Source organism: Patiria miniata, unplaced genomic scaffold, assembly GCF_015706575.1.
Source record: "Patiria miniata isolate m_02_andy unplaced genomic scaffold, ASM1570657v1 HiC_scaffold_24, whole genome shotgun sequence".
Classification (NCBI taxonomy): domain Eukaryota; kingdom Metazoa; phylum Echinodermata; class Asteroidea; order Valvatida; family Asterinidae; genus Patiria; species Patiria miniata.
The window spans coordinates 11,119,892-11,142,355 of record NW_024037063.1 but is presented as its reverse complement, the minus strand read 5'-3'; the positions used below and the strand labels follow the sequence as shown (position 1 = coordinate 11,142,355).

At 38.9% G+C, this 22,464-nt stretch overlaps 1 protein-coding gene across 3 annotated transcripts in view; it reads left to right on the top strand.

The window, feature by feature from the left end:
* Nucleotides 1-22,464, top strand: part of LOC119732003 (coiled-coil domain-containing protein 150-like) — a 59,043-nt gene that overhangs the window by 25,508 nt on the left and 11,071 nt on the right. For all 3 annotated transcript variants that reach the window (XM_038205352.1, XM_038205351.1, XM_038205353.1), the window contains 8 exons: nt 6,292-6,399; nt 7,405-7,532; nt 8,861-8,945; nt 13,506-13,598; nt 19,121-19,189; nt 19,480-19,572; nt 20,297-20,488; nt 21,673-21,735. In XM_038205352.1, the coding sequence (XP_038061280.1) occupies nt 6,292-6,399; nt 7,405-7,532; nt 8,861-8,945; nt 13,506-13,598; nt 19,121-19,189; nt 19,480-19,572; nt 20,297-20,488; nt 21,673-21,735 (831 nt within the window). The remainder of the gene's footprint in view (nt 1-6,291; nt 6,400-7,404; nt 7,533-8,860; nt 8,946-13,505; nt 13,599-19,120; nt 19,190-19,479; nt 19,573-20,296; nt 20,489-21,672; nt 21,736-22,464) is intronic.

Here is a 22,464-nt window from a genome sequence, read left to right as displayed (position 1 = left end):
CACACCCTTGGAAGTAATACTTACATGTACGGATTTTTAAACTCCGAAGGCGGTGTTAGCAAGATTTATGTATTTTTATACTTGATTTTAATTTGATCTCAAGTGCGATAAATTTCCCCTAAGGAACCTATTAATTCGGCTGAACATATGAACCTCATGAATGTAATATCCTGTTCCTGTTATTAATGTACATAATTTGTTATAAACAAAATTTGGATATTGCCGCAGGCCATTTTTGGGGTTTGGCAAACGGGGTCTTTGATATTCGGGAGATTTATATGCCGGAGTAAATATCAGAGAATGGTTTATTCATGGAAGAAAAATTGCTGTGCATTGTTGAGATGAGTGATGATATCCTGGAGATTCATCTCCTCAGAGCTGAGGAGGTTTTTAATAAATAATTTGCACATCCCCTAGGGGGCGGTGTTTTTTAAGAATTCATGCGCCAGTCTTCTCCCAAGAAGTGCGTCTTTTCTCCGGGCGTTTTTTTTGTCGTCTTGGTACTTGGTGTTTTGCGTGCGACATGTGTCCAACAACTATCACAGTCCATTGTGGAATGTTTTATCAAAGTGACGCGACTTTTGGGGGTTTTTTTACCGTTTTTTTTTCTTCACATATCGGCTGATGACTGCAAATGGTGCCCTACTAAATTTAGTGCAAATATATGGGAGTCCAGAGAGGCCACATAAAACTTATACTCAATCGTAACCCCATCTAACATGTCTAAATACACGTTAAAATTGTGCAGCAGCAGGATTCCAGTCAAACCAGTGAGTTTGGCAGTTTTGAGACATCATCTTACATTGAAAAAAAAAAAATTCATTTTGCCAATGCGCATGGCTACGGCGACGCGCGCGCATACCAGAAACCGGAGACTTGTTTTTGGCCTAAGGAACACTATCTGTGAACAACCCACAAAGCTATCTTACAAAACACATTTGAAATAGTTCAAATCCTACTGACATCATTTGGGTAATTCCATGAGAGAGGGAAAAGTGGAAATTTAATGAAATCCTTAGAACTACAATCATCCATGGAGGGGAATCATCACAACGTCAAATGTGGTCAAAATTAAAGGGAACACAACTTTCATTGAGTGATGTGCCAGTGACATGTCAAAAAAACAGGTGTTTTTGTTAGGCTAGAGTTATGGATTTTAGGTAGTCTTTTTGCACCTTGTTTCACATGCAAAATGTAAGTGTTATTGTGAGTTTGTGGTTTTCAGGCAGACGGAAAGGTTCATATTTTGCCAAAAGACTTTTTTGTGAGACTTTAATTTTCTTATATGTTTTGTTTTGTACCAAAGATGGCTGGGCAAACTGTAACCTGAGTTACTGTAATGTGAGTCACAAAAATATATCCCGCTAGAGATTTTAAAATAATTGTTGTGGTAGCATATGACTTACACCCAAATGATGTACATGTAGGGGCACTGAAAAGATCTTTCTAACAGTTCATAGTATAAGGAAACTTTCAAATGCAGGTTACCATACTTCATTTGTTTTCCATGTCCATTTGTGTTACCGATAAAAAAGTGATTCCCAGATCAACAGAACTTTATTTTGTTTACCTTTTATTTTATAGTTTACTCACCTAATTTCAAGGGATTTCCTTTGAGAAAAAAAATCCACCCTAAATGCTTTGACTTTAAAGAATAACATCACAAAGTTGACAGAAGAACTGATCCAAATGTAACTTGAGTAACTCTGGAATTGTCTATTTGCTTTGTTGAGCTTTTAAAAGTAAACCTAATCAGCGGCCTTTTAGTCATAATTTGAGCTTTCTCTTTGGTGTAGTTGCTATACAGGGTGGTAAATTTTTTTTTACACTTTTCCAGATGTAGATTTCTTGGAATTGGGGAGACACGTTAAAATTGTTTCAAGATATTCCCAAACTACCGCATCTATGTGGTGTATGGTGAAACAACATTAAAAATAAAGCCTAAATTAAGAAATGGAGATGGTTTAAAAAAGATGGTCAAAAACCAGTTCGTCCACATGCAAGTCTATGAGCTACAATGTACTTGTTTGGTCAGCACATAAGCACTGCATGCACAAAGACTGCAATAATTCTAATTACATGTAGGTCTACATGACTGACATACATGTAGACGTGGACAAACTACTTTTTTACCATTCTTATGTAAAAGGCCCTTATTATTTAACTTTCACCATTCATATTTTCACCATAAACGACAAAGATCTTGGACTTTAGGAATATCTTAAAAAAAATGTCTCTTGTCTCTTCAATTTTGAGAAATCTGCCTCTGAAAAAGTGTTAACCTTTTTTGGACCACCCTGTACACTGTAGATTTACACGTATGAGGTTAAACTTAGTATTTGGCAGGTCTCGATTCATCCGTTTTGAATCGGACTAATTCTAACTACCAGTATGCCCTTTAAATGAAATTTTAACAAGATAAAGTTTCCATATTTTTTTCATAAATGAAACATGACATCACTTGGTCCAATAACATACCGGTAGCAGTGAAAACATGATCCGATGGATGTACATGTATACCACAGAAACCCAATTTAGAATGCCCGTGTTTTTCCAGAATCCCGTGTCGGCAGTTTGAGGTCCCACTGCTGTGTACACAATCAAGTTACATACACCGAAAAAAAAATTCCTGAAAGACAACAGATTATGAAAGCAGATATTTTAGCCTGAGTTCATTGAAACAGGACTCCCTGCCCTGCCTGTATTTTCTCTCTGACAAAGATGATAACAAGGAGTTTGAAAGATTGAATCTAGTGGTCTAAGGTTTCGTTAATTTTGCTGGGGCTGTGTACATGGAGAAGGTTGGGACCTTTTGGCCTGCAGAAATGATAGCAAATTAGACCCAGTTTGAGAGTGTACGTATAATGTGACTTCAAAGTCCCATAGGAAATTAAACAGTTTCTGATGAAGTGAGGAAGTTTTTACAAGACTGGAGGGTTTGCATAGTGGAGTGAAAGACTAAGTAAAGGATGTTGCGGCTACGTGAACACATACATGTTTGTGTTTTCCTAGGTTATTATGAGCAGGTTAACACCCAAAGGGGAGGATATCCCCCCCCCCAAAAAAAAACTATTACTCTCATAACCATGTCCAGCCCCTCCCTCCCTCCCCCCCCCCCCCCATGATTTTTTTCTGGCAGAAGAGGCGCCTCTGCATATATTTTATCTAAAGTTAATTAAATCTTGACACATTTTTTTTTTCATCATAGATGTACTATAGCTCCAAGTTTTTGATTGTGCACACCCATGGAGTATTGAAGTGAATACGTCACGCGCACAAAATGTGTGTAAAAGACGTTAGCGCGTGATTCAGCCCAAGAACCAACACGAGCGCGTACTCCATTGGTTTGCACTACACTTTCTAGTTCTAAATGATGTCACACTTCGGTACTCCATTGTACATTTATCAGACATCCCTTTTTGGTAAAAAATTTTTTGCAAATTGCACTTTTTAAAATATTGAAAATGTTTCATATTTTTCCTGACTTCTGAGGGCGCTGTTGCTGTGATGTCACTTTAGGAACACACTCTTCAGATTAGGGTTTTCTCTTCAAAATGTAAACCCCAAATCCTGCTTGTTGAAAATATTTGTGCATAACGTTTTGTCAAATTGTCTTACTGTCATAACCAGAGACATAGCCACAGCAAACCCCTACAATTCTGGTGACCTTTTATACTGAAGCAGATGTGAACTCAAGTTTCTGCATTGAATGACATCACAGTTTTATTTATGAATATGGAAATTTGCATCAGCATAAAACCAAAAGGCACAAAAAGGTCTTTATATTGGCAATATCAAGATTGCAAATCAAGTTAAATGGAACGCAAAGGTACATTTCAAGGATTGCATATACTTTGCTTCAAGAAACTTGTGACTTTATGTATACAGATGACAGAAGGGTCTATTTTAGCTGTTGGACCATGTTATTCATAATCATACGTGTAGTAATACTAGAATTCAGCCTTGGGTTTATTTTTAATCCCTGCATCATGTCTTATCAAAAGGTCAAGATACCCTCGTTTTGTTTCTGAACAGTTTTTTTTTCTGTAGTTTTTTTTTTTGAGGGGGGGTGTGGTATTTTTGTTTTTAGCCAAATCTTAAATTCAAATCTTTTATAATGGTTATGTGTCTACACATAAATCCTGAGGCTCAATATCTGTGTATAAGAGATGCATTTCTTGCTGTGAGTAAAGCTTTGAAGGGGTCATACTGAGTGTGTACAAGCATCAACTAATAATGAAAGTGCCACTGTGCAATATGTACCCAACAAATTTGCAGGCTTTCAGACAAATTAGGAATTTACCAGCAAATATTTCCAACATACATGTACATATACATGTATAATGCATGTTTTGGAATAGTGCATACATTTGAATAAAAATGCAAAATGTATGATGCGTTTTTTAAGTACACAATGTAGCAAGGGCTGTACGTGTATTATGCATGCGTTACACAATTATCATACATTGGACTCCATTCTGAATTCTCTTGAGAAACATTGTGAAAACGAATGCTGATTGATGAATATTCAGGAAAAAAACTTTTTGTTCTGAAAAGGAAAGGTCCAACATGTGTCTGGATGCCTTTGCCTGCAAGTAGAGTAGAGTCATTGACAAACGTGGACAAGATTGTGTCAGAAATGTTGAGGTATCTTTTTGCCTGGGAACAAATTTACAAAAAAATGCCAATGGAGAGGTATGTTTTGAAATGCCATCAACCACAGCTGCTAAATGGTGTTTTTCACACACAGAAATGGCAAGAACTAGCACACAAAAAAGAGACAAATCTTTTTCCGGCTGTGCGTGCCTCCCAGCAGTATAATCATCTTAAGTGGTCATACTTTGGACATTCTTTAAGTGATGGCTTCTTCAGCACTGGGGGCATTGCCAAGTTTAGTTCTCTCTTTCAGGATATGATTTATAAGCTTTTATGTTTTGTTCTGCTTCAAATGGGAATGACATTTGAGGAAATGGAGAATTCTTCACATCTTTGCTAACAGTTCCTGTTCTGTTTAATGCACCTGTTCATTTGACATTTGGGGTAAAAAGAAGTGGACGTGTCGATGACAGGTCCATTGGCAAAAAAAGTTGTTTGTTCAGTTCTTACATAATTGATGCTTGATTTGTATGTATTATATACGCAGCAGATCGTGTTTTGACAGGTCTATTGAGATAAAGTTACTACTTCACATATATTTAATCCTATTTGATTCTAAGAATACAGGAACAAAGTGTGTGAAGAGTTGATAAATATATACATCCCGTATGTAATTAACTTGGTTTTCCTCCTCCACCCAATTTGTTTTTGAAATGAAAGTAATATTGGAGAGTGCTTTCATTGCTGGTTGTGCTTTTTGCTCAACACAACAGTTGTAATACAATATTTATTTTTAAAAAATGGAGCCGAAGTAAGGGCTTAGCTTTCAGATTTGTAAATCAAGAATGGACTGATAAGTGCTGCATTTGGAGAGGCCGTGAAATTTCTTTTCCTAAAGTAGCCCCCCCCCCCCCCCCCCGGCTAGTTAAGTATATTTTTTGATGGGGGAGGGGGTTGCTGAGAGGGGCAACGGCAAGATAACAACCAGCATACCGTAACTTTAAAAATTCAAGTCCGTCTAAATCAGTGAAAGGACCAGCCAAGTATTGAAATTAAAACTTAATTAACACGATCAAATATCAAAGGTTGCAGTATCCACTGCTGGCAGACATGGGCGTCGCCAGGATTTTTTCCAGGTGGGCTGGGGCAAAGCAAATTTTTCCCAAAATTTCTCAACTTTTTCATTAATATTCTCAATTTATCATTTTTCCGAGCGTGAGCAGGGGAGCATTTGCCCTACCCCCCCCCCCCTTTCATCAAATAAACAGCAAGATGGCTTTGCACCTCTTTTTCCCTTTCCTCCCCCCCCCCTCCCCTCTTTTTTTAAAATCATTTTCCAGGGGGCAAGTGCCCCCCCCCCCTGTGACACCCATGCTGGCAAATTCAACCTGGCCAGCTGACCCCATTAAGCCCTATGGCCATGTGCGAGTCCTACCATAGTCAGATAGCTACATGTACGTAGTGGCTACGGTGAAGTTTTCTAACCTGTAAGGCACTGAGCAAACAGTAATTTTACAATGTATCATTACATTTACATGTACATCAAGCAAGAAGGACAAAATTGTTAAAAATTGATTTATAATCATTTCTTACCAAGGATCTTTTTTTGTCCCTTGAAATATTTTGATTCAATGGGAAGTTTGGCAAGGCTACATGTAATTTGTTTTTTTTTTTTGTTTGGTTGTTTGTAAACAGACACAGGTCAAGCAGTTTGAAGAGGAGAGGACTGCACTGTATAGTGCGTTGACCCAAGCACTGTCTACTAGTACAAGCCCAACAAGCTTACGGCAACTCATAACCAAGGTAGGACTTAGTATAGCTCACCTTGGAATCCCCCTGTAGGAATTAGCCAATCAAATACGAGTCTCGAAATTAACTTATTTGTAAGTATTTTTTAGGGATGTTTTTAGTGCTGAGGCAACATCTTGTTTAGCATTGTGGTCAATAGACAATAGAGGGGGTTTTGGGCAACCTATATCTCTGATTCAGTAAACTGATATATCTGCTGTAAGCATTTCTTAATTTCTAACTAAGAATGAAAGGACATTGCCACAACATAATAATACACTGTACATTATGCCTCCTAAAACTCACAGTACTTGTACAAAGGAATTGCCATACATGTAGGTTTTCCGCACAGTGGAGGAATTTGAAGTATTCAAGAAGTTCTGTGGGAAAGATGTGCACGTACCGGTACATGCAGTATTAAGAGAAAGTCATGATTTGAGATAAGGAGTTTGGTCTAGTGGTTACAGTTTGTGACTCATGATCAGAGGATCAGGGGCTTGAATCCAGCTGCTGGCCATACCGGTATGTTGTGTCCTTGGGCAAGCCACTTCACCCCAACTTGCCTCTCTCCACCCAGGAGTATACATGTAAATGGGCACCGGCATTAGCTGGGGAGTAACCTGCGATTACTAGCATCCCATCCAGGGGGAGTAGAACTATCCTCAGTCGTTTAACATGTTTCATGCTACTGAAACCAAAGATAAACGCCAGCCAGATGGGCCACATTGGCTCGTGACAGACTTAACTACTACTATGATTTCAGATGTCATGAAAGCTTATGTTACAGTTACCCACATGAGTGAGGATATGTAACAGAGGGCGATATTACACCTTAGTATTGGACATTTTCCGACTGTTTACCATTGATTTTCTGAACTAAAAACGGACATGCTCAGTCAAGTTAGTGTTCATAAAGAATTTATGTGACGTACTGTTTAGACCTGATTGCGCTATTTCATGTTTTTTCCCGAGCAATCTATGTTTCCAATTTTACTTCATGTTTGCAATTTTCTTCGCCAGATATCAGAGCCAGGGTCCGTAGCCATCAAAGTAACTGAGAGTCTGCGCCGGCTTGAAGCTGAGAGGGCCAGGCTTCAGTCCCAGCTGACAGAGGAGACGCAGGCAAGAACAGCAGCAGAACAACTCAGGTAGTCTCCCAGCCAGTGTGCTGTGTTTATGTCCACAGTAAAAAAGAAAACAAGGGAAAATAAACCCACTGTATGACAATAAAGAAATGCACATAAATCCCCTGAACATTAAAGTGGATCCTGGAAAAAAATGTCACTACCTAAGGCCCCCCAAAAAAGTCTCCGGTTTCTGGTATGGAGCTTGCCCAAAAAGTGGTGCGGCTACGCGGCTTTTTTTTTTTTACCTGATTTTTTTGCTTCAAATGTAGGCTGATGACTGCAAATGGTGTCCGACTAAACTTAGTGGAAATATATGGGAGTCCAGAGAGGCCACATAAAGCTTATTCTTGACCATAACCCAATCTAAAAACACGTTAAAATTGTGCAGCAGCAGGATTTCAGTCAAACCAGTGAGTTTGGTGGTTTTGAGACATCATCTTTCATTGAAAAAAAAAAAATTCATTTTGCCGACGCCCATGGCTATGGCGACGCGCGCGCATACCAGAAACCGGAGACTTTTTTTTTGGCCTAATAATATTTGTGATGCAATCAAGCCAAATGAGTCGTTTGTTGGGAATTTTCATTTGGAGATCTATACAGGCCAAAATAGGGCCACTTCATCACATCTCTTGGTGTTCTGACTTCCATAATTTTTTCAACCAAAGATGGTATCAATATGCAGTTTTCACAGCAGTAATGCTGAGATTGTGCTCCTTTCAAATCTGTAATAAAAAAAATTTGACCGGGGTCGACAAACGACTCATTAAAAAATAGCTTGATCGCATCACATTTCTTGTATTTTTTTTATTTTTTTTGGATACCTTAGTTACAGTAATTTTCAGTAATTTTTCCTGTTTATTCTTGAAAATCATTCTCATGCCTAAATAGCACTGCACATGGCACAAGTGGAAATATCGGGGAAATACGCATGTAAATGCTCACAAAGTTACATGACAATCAAGAATCTAAAGGTACAATTGTCTGTTGCCTTTTTTATGTTAGATGAATAAGGGAATGATTTTTAAAAATAATAATAAATATAGAACGGTGGTAAGTAAAAATGTGAACAGATTGACAACATACATTTTTTGTATTAGCAGGCAGCATAAAACATTTAGCAAGTTGGTGTACCTCCAAGAACTGCTAATCTTGCTCATTTAAGCTTTTTTTTCGGGGGTAACTTTCATCTGAAATCTCAAACAAACAACTGAAAACCTTCCACATATTCACTGCTTTGTCTGGTGCCCTCTGACAAAACCATACATAAAAGCTGATATTGCGTGCATCATACAGATTTTGCCATCGTACAAATTTCAAGTACATGTACATTTCTGGGATTTTTGGTCCAGTTCAGAGTTGCAGATGAGTTTACAAGTCACAGAAGAACGTTACCAGGATGTGACAAGGCAAAACCAGAACCGTATCCAATCACTGGTGAGTTCATCCAAAGCTACCTTTCAATGGAATAAGAAAGGTTTCAGCAAATGTACATGTAAATGTACATGTACATATTATGCTGTCTTTTTGGCCATGGAAAAGAGTTTGATAGCTGTACCAAAATATAAGGAGGTATACATACATGTACAATGTACAGTAGCTGGAACTAACCCTAACATGCCTAAGAAACAAGAATAATAGTTTTGAATGTTTGGCTTTTGAATAAGTAGGAATCTTAGTACTATAAATTCTGCATAGTGCAGGCAATCATAATGTGACAGAATTATATACTTTGTACTTGATGAAGTTGTGCTTAGGTTTCGGGGGGAAAATTTGTCATTGGCTCCTCCTCAGGGCAGTTATAGCACATGGAATGCTGTGTACAAGCAATCGAAAGATGAGTCTTATTTTGAAAAAAAAAAGTACAAGAATATTCCAGCCGCTTGACTAAGACAAAAACACTACACAAGACTTACATGTGGACAACAGTGGTTTTAGTGACTTGTATTCAAATTATCATAATAACACTATTCTTGCAATTTTTTTAAAGATTTTTCACCACGTATGGTTGAAGAGCTATACTTGACTACATGATGCAGAAAAAAACAGTTCAAATAAGTTAAGTGGGTTAAAATTCCTGTTAAGAGTGGGTTTCCTTCTTTTCAGTTGTACCACCCTGTACATGTGTACAGGTGTTCACATTTGTGCTCGAAATTTTTTTTTTTGATGTCGTCCCTTCCCCTCTCCAAAGAAAATGTTTTTGATGTGGAGGAAATTTAAAAAACAAACAGTAGTTGTATGTGCTTAGTCTCTGCAGCTTATTTAGAATGAAAAAGAGCGGCTGAAGGGAATGAGACAGTAACGTTAATTAAAAACCATAAATACTCCTGCAAAATGAGATGGTAAACTAACAGCACACATTTTTTATGAGGACTTAATACCAACACAACTCAACTGCGGTCTGGAGTTTGCCCAACTGAAACAACTTGTCATTGACGTACTGTGGGCTTGATGCAGAAATCCCTATTAATCTGTCGCTTGTTCATTGTCACTTTCAATTATTCATCATTATCCCACCTGCTTATAAGTCATCCCTTTCCCCCTCCCTCAATGGGCCAGTCACAAGACACCTCGCTAATGGGCCTCTGGGGGTCATAACTCCCCCGCAGACTGCATCATAATCATTGGTCATCTTCAACACCCTTGTGTCTTGGTCGGTATCATGCTGGCGACTGCCAATGAAAATCCTGATGAATTTTTGCATCCTGACGTACTTTGCATCTACCCGACCTACATGTACCGTACATGTATAAGCTCAATTTATCATTGGGACGCATGGTTTTCTGCTAATCTTCTACACAGGTCTATTTCATGGAGACAGTAAGCAAGAGGCACTGAAAATAAATATTAACTTCTAGGGGGTACTTTTACTGGTAATGTTCAGGAGTGTGCTTTTACGGGTAGTACGGGAATCGGCAACCTCATCCCCAGGGTGTCGAGCAGTACGCGCCTACCACTACCTGCTCTCTCACCCTGGTATCGGATCATTTAATTTGCATGTGCAAAATTTGGGAACATGTATGCAAATGAGGAATAGTCTGGTACCTACATGTGTGTTACCTTAGCGTTTGTTTATATGCGGTGTCTTTGGTAAAACATTACGTGAACAGCCCTTTAGAAAACCTAGATGGATTCACACATACTTTTCAACCCCAGTGGGGAGTCCTTGAGTAAACACACTTCACCCATGTCCAGCAAGATAATCCCCCTAATCACTTAAATAAACAACCTCCTGTGGACAACACAGCTGGCTGGGTGAGTGTTGGAACTACCATATGACCACATGGACATGTACATGTACATGTACATACACTGTATGTGCATCTGTATGTAATAATCGTTCTCTGTCATTACTTTATGGAATTTAACCGTTCAAAAAAGAAAACAAAATAACATTTCACACACGTAAATAATAAGATATTTATATGAATTTATATCAAGGTATTTAGTTGCAAAATTGTAAGCTGAATCGTTCAGGCAGGATCTCTTATCACACTCATTATAGGATTAGTGGTGATAACAATCTTAATCCCCTGGGGCACACATGCACTCTCCCTTTAGAAAAGCTCCAAAAGTATGCGTGAGGACCCGACCAGTTAGTAGGTTTGGTCGGGTCGGCTCCTAAAGAGCTGGATCCGTCATGAACAGCATCAATTTGTCACGCCATGAGTTACAAAAATATGATTGTTCTTTAATTTAAAATGTTACAATCTTATCCTGGCAAAATGCAGTATCACATTTCAAATTAAGGAGTATTATTGAGAAGGAATGGACGTTATAATTACAATGATCGTAAAAAAACAATCCCTGTATGTTTTTTTCTTTAAGAAAGTCAAATTTTGTGCATTTTTAAGCAATGACTTCTAATGACCCCTACATGACCGAGGAAACCAGCCCAAAAATTTAAACTTCAGAAGTTGCTGTTCAGATTGTTCATGAATTTCCCATGATAATACCACCACATTGGTGCGTCGATACAGCAAGATACAAAAACTGTACAAGTGTGCACAGTGAACTCAATAGGCCTACATAAAGTTTAAGTTGCATTTTCGCAAGCAATATAAATATGAATCTGTTTTGTTTTGAAATGTAGCCTGGCTTTCATTTTGAAAAGTTTATATCTGTCTGCCTCATCAAACATTCATGTCACATCGTGCCCTTGTACCACCATCTCACACCACCTCCGAAGTGACACACTGCAGTGACAGATAAATCTGTCAACGTCAACCACACTGGACAAATATCATACAATAATAATGAGTTCTGACGTTTATTCTCTGCCTGTTCTTTATCAGCGGACTATTTGAATGTTGATGATAAAAAGGGGTGATTTACGTTTCCTGACTGATTCAGCAGAGACAGCCATGGCATCTTTTAATTACTCCATCAATTGCATGAGATGATTTGGCAAACTGGCTGAATATTTTATAGTAAAATGCCATTTCAGACACGGCTGTACATTTATTCATTTACTTGTCCAGTAAAAGAGACCCAGGTGCTGAAAGGTTACCTTCTTCACACAGCATTTTTCAGAAAGTCAGTGGCTATTATGTCTCCTGTAGGAGAGGGGATGGGTGATTAAGGATGGTATCAGGGGTCTGAAGTTGTACTACTTTCACAAGCCTTTGGACAAGTTTGACTCTATCTATGCATTACAATATAGTCCCTCAACAATGAAAAAGGTAGAAAGATTTGTTGAGACTAAGTTACATGTTCAGGTTAAAAATTGGTACATGTATTTAAATGCATGTTTTGTGCAGGGTGTGGGGTAACTACAAATGCATGTATGTAAAGTATCAAAATACGTGTACTACACCTTTTCCAACAAGCAGGGAGTTATCTTTTTACCTTAGACAACTTACCCACTCATATTGGTCGAGAGCCCGTCACCATGGTCACGTGGGTGATTTTAAACCCCCTGTGTTCTGCGTCACATCACACAGTACACGATATGAGCAGATTTTTAGCACTACGCGTGCCAGACACATACCATAGACATGGCCAGAGGGGTGTTTTACAAAACAGTAATATTGTTGAACAAAATCAGTGGGAAATTTGTGAATTTTTAACCTGTTTTGAATTTCATGAATGGGAATAAATATGTGCTTGGCCAAGTACGTTTAGGCTAGGGGCTTGGTTGCAGATAATGGCCCTTGCCTTTGGCTCGGTTTGAAACGTACTCTAGTGGAGTGCTGTGGCCTCATGGTTAAGGGCATTGGTCTACAGGTAAAGCTGCAGGTTGTGGGTTTGAGTCCAGCCTGGGGTTATGCATGCGTGTGCCTTGGGCAAGGCACTTTGTCACTCATTGCTTCTCTCCACCCAGGAGTAAATGGGTACCTGTGAGGGCAAACATGGTTATTCATGTTATTGTGATTGAATTAGCTTCCTTGCGCCTAACAGGCTGCATCGAGCTGTATACTCCCCAGGGAGCTGAGATGGTATTTGGAATGTTTAATTGGCCCAATGAGCAGGGGTAATAATGATGTAGCACCTTGAGCACCAGTCCTGGTGGATATGTGCTCTTTGTAAATACACACTATTATTATTATTTTTACTTGTTTAAAATCAGCCAAGCACATATTTATTATTGCAATTTACTGTGTATGGGTACATGATGCAATTTCTGTTTAAAATCCTTAAACATTGAAATGTGCTGAGATCAACACTTGAACATGTACCCAAAAACATTAAGTAATTGCTGCCATCTATTGCCAGCTTTTTTCCAGTGTGATTAAAATGTCAATGTGGGTCTTTTTGTCTGTGTAAAACGTAGGTACATGTATACATATTATTGTATATTTTTGAGCTTGCTATTCAGTTTTTAGAGTGGAAACAATAGCTAAGTAAATCTAGCTCAGCAGTTATTGTACGATCTTAGTAAAATTAACAATAGGCCTATATACCCGTATAGTACCTTTTTACAGGCACATTGATATCAAGAAGTCTTGTGGTCAAGTTAATGTTTTTGTCTTTGCTGCGTTTCCTATATGTTTACAGGAAAATTCCTTAGAAGAATTAAACAATGAGTTGGCAGCATTGCGGCACCACAACCAAGATACCTTGAAAGCAAAGGAACACCTGTTGGAAGAGGTATAGCTAGCATCATTTCTGTCATTTGTCTAATGAGCCACTGCCCAAATTACCATCCTCCCTCCTTCCCCCCCCCCCCCCTTATTTTGTGAGCCATGAGATTTTTCAGACTTTAGTCTGAAATCAAGACTTTTTGACTATACGAGAAAAAACTGTATACATGTACATTTGTGTAAAAGGTAAAAGTAAAGGCGACGAACCTGTGTTCACAGGAACGGAGTGCCCATCTCTCTTTTGTTAGCAATTGGGCCAGACTCATGATCATGAGTCCTGTGCTGCACCGCTAGACCACACGTGCCCAGTTTGTATAGTATTAAAGATGTGGGCAATTCCACCGTTATGGACGAAAATGTAATGTCGGTGACAGAGCTTTAAAAGCTCTGCCTTTTAAAGCTGAAAATGTATATTTCAAATCGTATGCATCCATTATCTAGTAATTTGGTCAAGGAGATTACAGACTAGGAGTTTTGGATCATTTCTCTGAATCATTAATTAGATATCATGGTTAATTGGCTGTGTCACGGACATTACGTTTTCTTCCATAATGCTGGATTAGCTCATATGCATCTTTCAGACCTTTTATCCAATTGATTTCGATGCAGTCACTACGTCTGTAGGTGTTTATGAAATCCTGGCTTCATCTCAGTCTTGGAGTTCAGGCTCCAGTGTCAGGATTTTAGTTCCCTGACTCAACAAACTCCAGTATTGGTTTATGATATTATTGACAATGATTGAGACCCCAATTCCTGTTACAGTAACATGTTTCCTGCCCCCTCCCCTAAAATATGGGGACCGGTAGCTAGCTCCCATTGAAAGCCATTGATTGGCTCACCTCTGTACGCGTGCATCATGGTTATTTTTTTATTGAATTGTTGCTTAGCTTTGTTCATGGACGTTGATTGAACACACGATTATAAAAAAAACTCACTCTTGTCTTACCACAAAAAGTACGCAAAATCGTCTCTTTACTGATATTTGCCAGAGACACTTTCGAATTCAGCAAAAACGAATCTCATCACCTCGGAAATTGCATTTTGTGGCGCGGCCTATTCCCATTTTGCAACAGGCTGGTTGCGCGCAGCCATAACCGTTGTGATTTTGAATTCACGAGGCAAGATTCACACCTATACACGTCATGCATATAATTTGCATCTATGGGGACAGGGACCCAGAGTACTGTCACAGAAGGCGAATGGTTGGTGTATGTCAGGAATTCCTGCGAAACTTGGGCTTGAGGCAAGGACAAAGCCAGAAACAAAGTAAGGGTTTCATAAACCTCACTGATCCAAACACAGATCTACCCAGACAAATGCCAGAGTTGCAAAGTCAACTAGTCTTGTGTCAAGTTACACGCTATGCAGATGAGCTGTGACAATGGCACTCTTTAGTCATTGTGCGTCCACTGTTATTTAAGTGTTATGCTTTTAATGAACGTGTGGAGTGTGAAATTAGACACAAAATCTGGTCACACAAAATCAAAAATGAGCTGCCACATCAGCTTGTAATTCCACTATAAAATTTGATTGTTCCAATTAAATGCTAAATTGTAAATAGTTGGTAAATTTCTCTCCAACAGTGAATTCAATTTGAACTGATGATTTAACTTTTGACAGACTTGATGTCAACTCGAGCCATACATTTATTTTCCGTCCCCTGCCTTGATTTTTGTTAGATCCTTTGGTTTCCAGTCCACTGAATGAAAAATCATCAAGCTTTTTTCTCCCGAACCCAGAGTGTCGATTTTCTCCCCTTTTTGGCAAGACATGAAATCTCCACACCATTATTCTCACCATATCACCAGGGATTTGCACCTCTGTGGATGAAAAACATGAAAACGTCTCGTAAACTCACAGCTTCTGCCCCCACAGGAAACCAGTTTGATTCCCAGGTATTGGCATCTGGTTGATGTCAACCACTACCCACTTAAATCATCAGAACCGAAACCTTCCAATATCCTGCTGCCTTTAATAATTTATCAGGTCGTATAAAAATCTTCATACCTGTTTCATTGGATGATACTCTTAAAGCTGAAGGTAGAGTCCATCATTGCAGCTGTCCAAAAAGTAACTGATGAAATTATTGTTGAAAAACATACTTGGTTTAAAGAAAGTAGTGATACTAAACTCCCTGTGAAATTATTTTTTCTGGCATGCTGTCATTTTGAAGAAAATAAAAGAAGGCCTTTTCCAACAATGTGTCTAAAGACACATTATTGGAAATTTCCATTAGTAGTTCGTTTTTAATTCGGCGAAGCGATGAATGAGTGCGCGCAAGCGTTGACATGACGCACACGTGCGCACGGTTGCTATTCTTCGTCAGTTTTGGTGCGTGACATCGCATAGCTGCAATCAGCTGAATGAGAAAGTGTCCCGGACACTGATTTCGGGCGCAATTCAAAACATTACTCGGCAACTTTTGAATTGAATCAAATCCTAGAATATTGTTTTCTCGGAATATACAACATTCACTGAGCTGAAACTTCATCAGGTTAGTTGTAAAGCACCCATCTTTAGATTTTGAGCACTTTTGTTAACTCAAACATTGTCAAACAAAAAAATGCACAAATGTGATGCGATCAAGCTAAATGAGTCCTTTGTCGGGAACTTTCATTTGGAGATACAGGCCAAAATAGGGCCACTTCATCACATCACTTCATCACATCTCTTGGTGTTCTGACTTCCATGATTTTTTAACTAAAGATGGTATCAGCATGCGGTTTTCACATCAGTAATGCTAAGATTGTGCTCTTCAAATCTGTAAAAAGAAATATAAAAAAAAGACCACAGACGACAAACGACTCATTTAGCTTGATCGCATCACAGATGACAAATGATGTCCTATACCTTTTAAGCATGCACTGTGTTTTCCCCAGTTGTCGGTTTTGTGACTGGCTGGGGAATGTTTTCATCAATGATGTAGTACATGTATATCTGCCGTTCAGTTGAACACACTTTAGAAATCACCTCCCATTATATTGTGATTGGGAATCTTTTTTTATCAGTTTGTGAACAAGTAATGCAATTTACAACTTGTTTTCCTTTCACTGATTCTAGACAGGATGTTTTGGGGAGGTTTTCATATGTGCTTTAGTGTATCCAAAGTGGACTGTATATACTGTGAAATGATTTTGATGCATGCTCTACTTGCCATTTTTGGCTCTGGTTTTCCATTAAGCATTGTTAAGCAGTGAGTACACATGTACATGTAATTTGTTTGTAGCATTACATCAGTGAAGATGGAATATGTGTATATTTGGGGAAGAAAAAGGATTATCATTGTATGATAAAAAACAATAATTGTATGGTGCGATTTACTTGCTGGTGATCAGGTGATAAATTGGGGCCAGCATCATAGCCAGTTTTTGATGACCAATGTCAATCAAGTTTACATTTAATCCCAGTAGTGCCCATGGCTGACTGCCAATCAGTAGATGGCCGGGGCCCAAATTTCCTCAACTTACCATGAGAAATATCTGATCATGTGACTTTAATACGTCTTTAACGTCACTGACAAAGTACATGTACATGTATAAAAATAATATATCTGTACCGGTAAGTTACTGTTGAAGGTCACTTCTCGCAATCAAGGTGTCCTCAGTCAATCACAAGTCAGCCAGCTTCATTTCAAGAGGCAAGCTATTGATATGAACTGTGACAAGGCTACTCCTTGGTCATTGGCCATCCACTGTTACCTGTGACTGGAATTGCGATTTTTTGATTAGACTTGTGATTAGACTTGTGATGGACTTGTGATTGGACTTGTGAATTGACTTGTGATTGGACTTGTGATCGGACTTGTGATTGGATTCGCGATTGGACTTGTGATTGGACTTGTGATTGGACTTATGATTGGACTTGTGATTGGACTTGTGATTGGACTTGTGATTGGACTTGTGATTGGACTTGTGATTGGACTTTTGATTAGACTTGTGATTAGACTTGTGATGGACTTGTGATTGGACTTGTGATGGACTTGTGATTGGACTTGTGAATTGACTTGTGATTGGACTTGTGATCGGACTTGTGATTGGATTCGCGATTGGACTTGTGATTGGACTTGTGATTGGACTTATGATTGGACTTGTGATTGGACTTGTGATTGGACTTGTGATTGGACTTGTGATTGGACTTGTGATTGGACTTTTGATTAGACTTGTGATTAGACTTGTGATGGACTTGTGATTGGACTTGTGATGGACTTGTGATTGGACTTGTGATTGGACTCGCGATTGGACTTGTGATTGGACTTGTGAATTGACTTGTGATTGGACTCGCGATTGGACTTGTGATTGGACTTATGATTGGACTCACGATTGGAATTGTGATTGGACTTGTGATTGGATTCGCGATTGGACTTGTGATTGGACTTGTGATTGGACTTGTGATTGGACTTGTGATTGGACTTGTGATTTGACTCGCGATTGGACTTGTGATTGGACTTGTGATTGGACTCGCGATTGGACTTGTGATTGGACTTGTGAATTGACTTGTGATTGGACTTGTGATTGGACTTGTGATTGGACTTGTGAATTGACTTGTGATTGGACTTGTGATTGGACTTGTGAATTGACTTGTGATTGGACTCGCGATTGGACTTGTGATTGGACTTATGATTGGACTCGCGATTGGACTTGTGATTGGACTTGTGATTGGATTCGCGATTGGACTTGTGATTGGACTTGTGATTGGACTTATGATTGGACTTGTGATTGGACTTGTGATTGGACTTGTGATTTGACTCGCGATTGGACTTGTGATTGGACTTGTGAATTGACTTGTGATTGGACTTGTGATTGGACTTGTGATTGGATTCGCGATTGGACTTGTGATTGGACTTATGATTGGACTTTTGATTAGACTTGTGATTGGACTTGTGATGGACTTGTGATTGGACTTGTGATGGACTTGTGATTGGACTTGTGATTGGACTCGCGATTGGACTTGTGATTGGACTTGTGAATTGACTTGTGATTGGACTCGCTATTGGACTTGTGATTGGACTTGTGAATTGACTTGTGATTGGACTTGTGATTGGACTTGTGATTAGACCTGTGATTGGACTTGTGATTGGACTTGTGATTGGACTCGCGATTGGACTTGTGATTGGACTTGTGAATTGACTTGTGATTGGACTCGCTATTGGACTTGTGATTGGACTTATGATTGGACTTGTGACTGGACTTGTAACTGGACTTGTGATGGACTTGTGACTGGACTTGTGACTGGACTTGTGACTGGACTTGTGACTTGTGATTGGACTTGTGACTGGACTTGTGACTGGACTTGGGACTTGTGACTGGACTTGGGACTTGTGACTGGACTTTGGACTTGTGACTGGACTTGGGACTTGTGACTGGGCTTGTGACTGGGCTTGTGATGGACTTGTAATGGACTTCATACATGTATGTCAATTGACATACAGTATCAATGGACTAAAGTCATCTTGTTATGCTTTTTGCTTTTATAACCATGCCATGTTAATTTTAATGTCTCCATTTTTACGGATTTGCTCATTGTTGATAGGTCAATCTGGCTGTAGATGGCATGTCAGAGGAGACAGAGAAACTCCAGAAGGAACTTGCCCAGTCTAAGGTAATTAACCATTCATTCTTGCATGGTCTGATGGTGTGCACAAACTTGTGTCAGTCAAGTTACTTAAGTTATGTCCATTAATTATTGCATAAGTTAAGTACTTAGATAATGCACTATTTAACTTTCATGTAATGTGTTGTAAGTTGTTGCACAATGGAGTAAAATGTTACGTTCATGGAGTTGCACCATTGTGTAATTGTGTAAATCCTCTACCATTAACTAATGCTATCTGGTGTTACCTAGACTTAACCCCCAGTCCTCTGTTTTGTCTTGGGTTTTTTTTCCTGCAGTTGGAGCTGACAAGTCTTGGACAGGACAAGCAATACTTGATGGAGGAGAACAGACGATTGATGGAACGCATCGCGGCATTGGAGCAGCAACAGGTATGCAGTCTGCGCGACAAATGTAGGGGGCGCTTATTTACAAGATCCAAACGAAAGCAGGTTTTACTGATTGTAGAAATAAGCCTAGTATAGAATCAGTATGCCAGTTCGATGTTCCAACTTCATATGAGCATACTGATGTGCGACCCTTTTCAGTTTTAAATAATCACCGATGATAAATGTATGTATACAAGTCTATGGGAGCAATGGTCACCGAATCTGCAGTCTGCAATTTTCTGTACAGTCAATTAGAATATGAAATTAAAGTTCTAAAACAAAAATGCGATCATAAAAAAAATGGTGCGGTCCAATGTGTTTTAAATTTTGTACCACAAAACAGAAAATTTTCTTCCATGTTGTTGGCACCTTCTGTGGCTTTGTGTGCCAGGGGTGTGAAATTTCAGCTTTAAAGCTGATTTCAGCTTTTTTTGTTTTGGATTTCAGCTTTTTTCCTTCACTTGCTGTGTACAAAAGTATAGGAGATTTCCAAAGTTCAGCTTTTTTTTACACCTTTGTCAGCTGTTTTCAGCTATTTTTATCAGCGGTCACTCACACCCCTGGTGTGCATTACAGTTGATTGTCAAGAGAAAAATTGTTAAAATATTGAAGTTGTACTTGCCTAGTTGGATTACAGAACTGGCTTATTTGGGAAAAACAGTTTGGAACATTGTGCATTGTTTGACATATCGAGTAACACTATGCCACATCACTATGTGTATCCCAGGATGCACAGCAGAAGGTCCAATCAACGATGGCTGAGCTACTAGACAGTAAGAACCGTCTGGCCTATGACAAGGGGAGATTACAGAGCCGCGTGGCCCAGTTACAGGAGGAACTACAGTCATTAGCTAGTGCAAGGACTGAGGGATTGCAGCTACAGAAGGCTAATGCAGCCATGCAGGCACAGTATGCCAAGGTACATGTACAAACAATGCAAATGAATAGGATAGGAGAGGATTCTTTATTGTATCCGAATTATAAAACTACAGATAATCTTGGTCCATTGGCAATTGGAAACATTAAAAAAATCACATAAAAACAGTTATTTTACATTATAAATCACGGTGACACCAATTAAAATACATGTAGTACATTAAAACGATTAAAACAGAGTGAAATTAATCCGAGAGTTTTGAGACGCTTGGTGTCAGCAAGCAGACTAGTCCTTTTCTATTGTTTACGTCGTTTTGAACATGTGCACATTGGCTTAAGCATGACGCAAACAATTGAAAAAAGACCAGTGTCTTTGCCGTTACGTACAGTTTACTTACTTAAAAATTGATACATTGAGCAGATGCACTCCCTCTTCCAGTATGTGCGATAACGGTGTTATTGATCGCTTGTTTAAGGAATGAAAAAGAAGAATTGAATTTGGAACAAAATATTGTCAAAAACGAAGTGAGTTTGTTTGTGGTGGACGGAGTTTTAAAAATACCTTGAAAATCATTGAGAAAAATAAACAGAAAGTTCTGGAAAAATTTGGGGTATTCATGCTCCAAGTTTCACAAAACGATTTTGTCTTTAAAAGTGAAGTAGTGCGCATGTAAGTATTTATGGGATCATGATCAGTCCGTACATTTGGGGTCCAAACGTGTGACATTTCTGTGTCCCTGTTACTCCTGACCTGTGCAATTTGCAATGCAATTATCATTAAAATTGACTTCAAACTATTTTTATATGTTTGGCAGGTACTTTGCTTTACAAAATCACTCTGGAAAAAATGTGCCCTAAATTGACAAAATCTTCTATCAGATGTAACAAATATATGGACTTACCCAATACTATAAAAAGCAATCGAGCATGAAAGTTCGTTTCCTGTCCCATTATTATATCAATTAAATAAAAGATACCTTTTTGAGACTTTGGTTACAGAGCTCGTATCAGGAGCTTGGGACACCATCATGGTGTCTTTATCAACTGGTGTTGTTGAGGCCCTCACGTGTCCCATCACGTGACCAGGCTTGGTCACACGACAGGAGGCGGTCGTACACGTGGGCCAGCTTGTGTGCATGGTTATAAAAAGCAAGTTTTCAGCGTGATAAAAGTCCGACACCATTTTGTAACTCACAACAACAACAAAATTCTCTTTTTTTTTAACAGACTACGAGTGAGTTGAGTTCAGTCAAAGTCACCATGCAGCGACTGGAGAGTAAATTGAGACAGGTAAATTACCACCAGTGATTACCACCACATTAACACCAGTGATTTGTTATCCAACTTCACTATATTGTTGATGTACCCTAACGTGGCGCGGCCCCCAACGTGGCGCACTTTGATTTTTCGCCTGTAACGCCTAGCTAGAGGAAAAGTTTTTAACTGAAATTTCACAAAAAGTGAAACTTTAGCAAGTTCTAAACACTCCCATTTATAAATCGCGAGTTTATTTACCCGTTACAAAATTAAAAGAAAAGGTTATTTTGGCGTTATTTTCCAATTTTATTTTAAAGTGCAAAGTGAACCCTTTGAAAATGCCCCAAAAAATAAGAAAATAATTTTCTGACAAACCTCTGGCTGGGTATGTAAGTAGAGATAATAATGATTCATCAGAATTTATCACATGTACAGAAATTCTTAAATGTTAATTTGGAATTTTCCGAGATTTGCTTAAGTGCGCCACGTTAGGGAACGCTCCGCAAATTTGAGCCCAATTTCCGGACGCCACCGTTTTTGAATTTCGGATTAAATTTTATGAAACCGAAATTGTTCACAGAGTTTAAATACATGTAGCAAGCATTAATAAGGTAAAAGTACCAGTATTTTACTGCATGAATTTGAGGTTTGGCAACACTACACGAGGAAAGTTGGGTAAGCTTCGAAGTGCGCCACGTTAGGGAACACGACTATAACTCAAACAGTCTCAGACTTCATTTTATGGTTAACGCAAGATCAGGT